General features: G+C 39.4%; 1 protein-coding gene across 1 annotated transcript; it reads right to left on the bottom strand.

The window, feature by feature from the left end:
- Positions 1-1,560: 1,560 nt before the first annotated feature.
- LOC147303018 (uncharacterized) lies at positions 1,561-4,515 on the bottom strand. Its single transcript, XM_086284057.1, has 5 exons — positions 3,806-4,515; positions 3,104-3,228; positions 2,729-2,828; positions 2,514-2,623; positions 1,561-2,281 (listed from the first exon to the last, which is right to left on the bottom strand). The coding sequence occupies exons 1-5, from the start codon at positions 3,885-3,887 to the stop codon at positions 2,093-2,095; spliced, it is 606 nt and encodes a 201-aa protein (XP_086140183.1). The 5' UTR covers positions 3,888-4,515; the 3' UTR covers positions 1,561-2,092.
- Between the last annotated feature and the right edge of the window lie 703 nt (positions 4,516-5,218).

The following is a 5,218-nucleotide window of genomic DNA, read 5'->3' as shown; positions in this document are numbered from 1 at the left end:
CCAGAAGGCAACATTGCAGACATAGAGGACAGTTACAAGTACCTGGGGATCCCGCAGGCAAATGGGAACCATGAAGAGGCCGCTAGAAAGGCTGCAACCACCAAGTACCTGCAGAGGGTCAGGCAAGTCCTGAGGAGTCAGCTGAATGGTAAGAACAAGATCCGGGCCATCAACACGTACGCCCTGCCCGTGATCAGGTACCCTGCTGGGGTAATAGGCTGGCCAAAGGAGGAGATAGAAGCCACTGACATAAAGACAAGAAAGCTCCTTACCATGCATGGAGGGTTTCACCCCAAGTCCAGCACCCTGAGGCTGTACGCTAAGCGGAAGGAAGGGGGCCGGGGACTGGTGAGTGTCAGCACCACAGTCCAGGATGAGACAAGGAACATCCAAGAATACATTGGGAAGATGGCCCCAACTGACCGAGTGCTCAGTGAATACCTCAGGCAGCAGAAACCCAAGAAAGAGGAGGGAGACAAGGAACCATCATGGAAGGACAGGCCCCTGCACGGTATGTACCACCGGCAGATAGAGGAGGTGGCTGATATCCAGAAATCCTACCAGTGGCTGGACAAAGCTGGACTGAAAGACAGCACAGAGGCACTAATCATGGCAGCACAAGAACAAGCTCTGAGTACAAGATCCATAGAGGCTGGGGTCTATCACACCAGGCAAGACCCCAGGTGCAGGCTGTGTAAAGATGCCCCAGAGACAATCCAGCACATAACAGCAGGGTGCAAGATGCTAGCAGGCAAGGCATACATGGAACGCCATAACCAAGTGGCCGGCATAGTGTACAGGAACATCTGTGCCGAGTATAACCTGGAAGTCCCGAGGTCAAAATGGGAGATGCCCCCAAGGGTGGTGGAGAATGACCGAGCTAAGATCCTGTGGGACTTCCAGATACAGACGGACAAAATGGTGGTGGCTAACCAACCGGACATAGTGGTGGTAGACAAACAGAAGAAGACGGCCGTAGTGATCGATGTAGCGGTTCCGAATGACAGCAATATCAGGAAGAAGGAACACGAGAAGCTGGAGAAATACCAACACTGCAAAAACAGCTATACTTGAAACAAGCCAAATATTCTTAAATCTGACAAATTTTTCTTGTTTTGAGCAAAAAAATCTGCCAATGGGGTAAGCAAAAGTTGCTTGACTAGAATTCTTAAAACTAGCAAATTAATCTAACTGCCATATGCCTTTTAACTAGACAAAATTGTCTAAAATGTATGCTTATTTGAAGAAAATGTGACTTATTATAAGTAAAAGACACTTTGATATTTAGAAAATCTGCACCTAAAATGAGTATTATGCTTTCTTGAACAAGCTGTTTTCAAGAATTATTTGCTTACTTTAAGATTCTACACCTTAATTTAGATTTTTCACATTAAAAAAAACACCTTACTATAGGACAAATTTTCTTAAAACTGAATTGTTTCTTTCTTGATTGAGCTAACTATAAGAATTATGTTTCGACTCTGAGAACAATAATCAGCAAAAATTCCTGAGAATAAGACACCATCTCTTCAAAAAGCTACTAAAAATAAGGGAATTCATCTTAAATTAAGACAGCAAAAGCACTCTTAGATTTTGCGCTTTTATTGACACAGCAATGGGTCAGTAACTCACTGAGGTCTGTTCCAGGAGAATCATGCCTAAAATTATACATTTCAGCAGGGTACTGTGTAACATGGCCAATATAAGAAGTGCATATTCCAGATACTCTTAAAATGAATAATAACAGTATAACACACTCATGGCTGGTATCAAAAATAAATTTTGCTGAAGCTTAAAACAATCACTATTTCAAATCCTATATTACATAACATTTTAGAAGAACAAGTTTAACGACCACACAAACAAACATGTGTTTTACATTTGAACAACTTTTCTATAGAAAAAAAAACAACCTCACTGACTAACACTGAGTCTGATAAACAAGGCAGATGGAGTCTGTCATCTGGGAGACTCACTCAATGAATGACTTCCACTCACCAAGCGCCTTCTTGTAAGAGGGGGTTGAATCTCGGTCATGGATGGAGTCTTTGAGTATTTCAGTTTGCAAGACAGACAGCAGCGTGGAAATGCACTATGGATATGTGAGGTGGAGGGCATAGTAATATGCCATCAGATAGAGCAGTCCCTCATTAAGATCCTTCCGGTCAAAAGTGCTCACCGGTGTGGTTCCAACAGCTATCATGCAGTTGCCTTCAGAGACAAGCAGAACTGGACAAGCCAGGGGTCGCTGACGCAGGTAGCCTTCAGGGTCTTCTGAAGTCTACATGACAGAAAAAAAGAGTATTAGAACAAGACTGTAAGAAACACAATTTTTGAGTTGCATTACAGTTTAAAATAGATCAACTTTTTTTGTAGGTTTTATTAACATCAACATGTTATGGGGATCTGAACTTTAAGAATATTTGACTGACTCCACAGTAAAATATATAAAATGAAAACATGAGTAACTGCAAAATTCAACAATATATACACATAGAATATTGCAGCCTTACCTTTAGGACATGGAAAAAAGCCTCACTACAGATGCCCAGCTTCTTAGGTGGTACTGTGCTGGAAGGGAAAAGCATGGGAAGGGCTCTGAACACAGCTGCTGCATGTTCCACTGGTTTGAAAAAAGAAAAATAAGACAGGGCAACACCATTAAACATTGCAAATAATGTAATCTGCAAAGCATAAATGTAGACAAATCAAGATACTGTAGCATTACCTCCATCCAAAGTTTTTGGATGGAGGTAAGTGCTGGGTTCCTCTCTGAAGAAGTCACCATCTCCAGTAGTTGTTAGCGTTTTTTCAGCAGCAGTCTTGTTCTAAAATACAGTGTACATAGGGCTAATTTCACATAAAATTGCACAAGAACTTTAGGTCTCTAAATATGAAAGATAGTACAACAAAATATCAGTAAAGTGTTGAACAATAAAAAATATGTATATTTAATAAATGTGTAGGCCACTTGATTTAAATCAAAACTAAAGAAGATTCTACTGTCTATCTGTTAAGTGAGTATTGGTGGAATTATTTGAAACTGCATAAAACAAGCTGGTGTGTTCTCAGTTTTGTCACACAGCGATAGGACAGAACTTACTTCTTCACATTTGTGCACTGCAAGCCATAGAGCCCGACGCCTGAGGCAATGTTCAGGACCAGGAAACAGATCTTTGATGTCATCTCGTGAAAGTGATGAGAGCAGGTCTTCTCCAACATTTGCTTCTGCAATAGGAGTTTCCAATTATCACTACATTGCATCATCCTCATGTGCAAGCCAGCTGACAGCTTTGCTTGGGTAACAGACAGGATACATAGGAAACATAATTTAATATTTACCATTTAAAACCATGACTCTATTCCATTATTCTCCCTCCTCACTGCTCCACAGGTTCTAAATTACCTTCCTCCTATTGACTGGTAAAAGTAATATATTTGTGATACATCAATTAAATGCATGTATACATATAAATGTATTTTTTTTTTTTTTTGCTTCCTGGGCTAAAGTATATAATGAAATAACTTCACTAATAGAAATTTGAAACTCCCACAATTTCTGTAAAACTGGCATTAACTTATGGCACTTTGCACACTTGTTGAATAAATTCACAGACACTGAAACTAATAACTGGACATGAATTCTTTCATAACTTTCTGCACTAGCATATTTAAAAATGCTAATGCAACTAAGCTAACCGCACAGCTAAGCTAAGCTAACAACCGGGTATAGCCTGCCATGCTAGCGACTTAACATGCAACATACCAGAACACAAAACATAGAAAAAACAAAACAGTCACATACCTTTCAGGTTGGCAATTGTTATTTCGTCCAGTTTTTCCATAGCGTGCCTTAATTTCTTCACACTGTACCAACTGTATCGCATCTACACCCAGACCCCAAAATCCTGCAATCCAACCGCTTAGGCACGGAGCTAGAGGCGGGAAGGTGGGCTGTACCAACTCAGGAGTATGGGGTTGTGTACGGAAATGGTTTAGTTCGCTCTTTTATACCTATAAAATGATATATATTTAAATATTTGACTATTTAGTTAGATTATGTTCTGTAAATACTGACGTGTGGGTGCTGTTACTTACTACAGCTGTTATAAGGCACTGAATTAGGATAGCCATTCCTACCCCATAATGGAATAATCCTGGTTATCTTGACTTTATGGGAAAAGTAGTTCACAGACCAGTAAAACAAAATGATTTGGCGCTGTGTTATCTACATCGTTTTTGTGGGTCTGACCCTCAAATCCCTACTGAGTCATATTAATTCTGCACATAGCCATAGTCCAGATTTCCGTGAAGATTGTGGCATAGATGGATGTGTCAAAGAATATCGTGTTTACAGCTAATTTTGGTATCACATTCTTCGAACACACTCCGACCACCTTGCCAATGGACGATGCAGCGGATCGATTAGGACACAAAAATCTGTAAGGTGAGACTGACTATATACTTTAATATCTTTGAAAATAATCATATAAAATATTCATGTTAGATGTCTACTTGTTTTTACAGCTTAAGAGTAGATATGTTAATGCTTATTCCTTATAATCCACAACAATGCTATCTATTTATAAAGAATATTCTGATAGTGTTTAATTTCTTCTACTAGAGAAAACAACATTTTGTATTTTTTTTAAACTTTTGTTTTAAATAAACCAATTGTCATGGTCCGCAGTCTCCTTGGTTGTTTGTGTTTATTAATATTCATTGTGTCAGTTAGTTTCCTAGTTATTTGTTAATTATTTCCAGTGTTTAGGTGTTCTCTGTACCTCCCTTGTCTTCAGTGTATTGTCCCTGGTTCGATATTCGTGTTTATTCCTGTTTTACTTTGATAGTCCCTGCCCTGCATCGGTGTATTCTCCTCCTGGTCTCTTCTCATCTGATTAGTGTCAGCTGTGTTTCGTGCCTGTCTGCCAATTCCTCGTTTCCTTTTGTGTGTGTATATTTAGTGTGTTCTTTGTCGGATCGTCTGTATTCTCTCCTGTGTTATCATCTGTGTTCCCTCCCTGATGTTTTCATGTCTTATGTTCCTTGTTCAAGGTTGTAAGGTTTTTGCAACATTTTCCATGTTTCCTGTGTTCTTTAGTTTAGCTTTCCCATTTTAGGTTTTTGAGGATTTTTCAAGGCTTTTAAACTACAGTTAAGCTGCCAAATAGCAATGAGCATTAAATGAATATCCATTTATTAAACTCAGCTTGAAAAC

Source organism: Aulonocara sp. 'chitande type north' Nkhata Bay, linkage group LG23 (genome assembly GCF_057382095.1).
Source record: "Aulonocara sp. 'chitande type north' Nkhata Bay isolate Kocher_YH1m ecotype deep benthic linkage group LG23, A_spYH_male_GT1.1, whole genome shotgun sequence".
Lineage (NCBI taxonomy): Eukaryota > Metazoa > Chordata > Actinopteri > Cichliformes > Cichlidae > Aulonocara > Aulonocara sp. 'chitande type north' Nkhata Bay.
The sequence above is the reverse complement of the archived record's forward strand: the minus strand, read 5'-3'. Positions and strand labels throughout refer to the sequence as shown.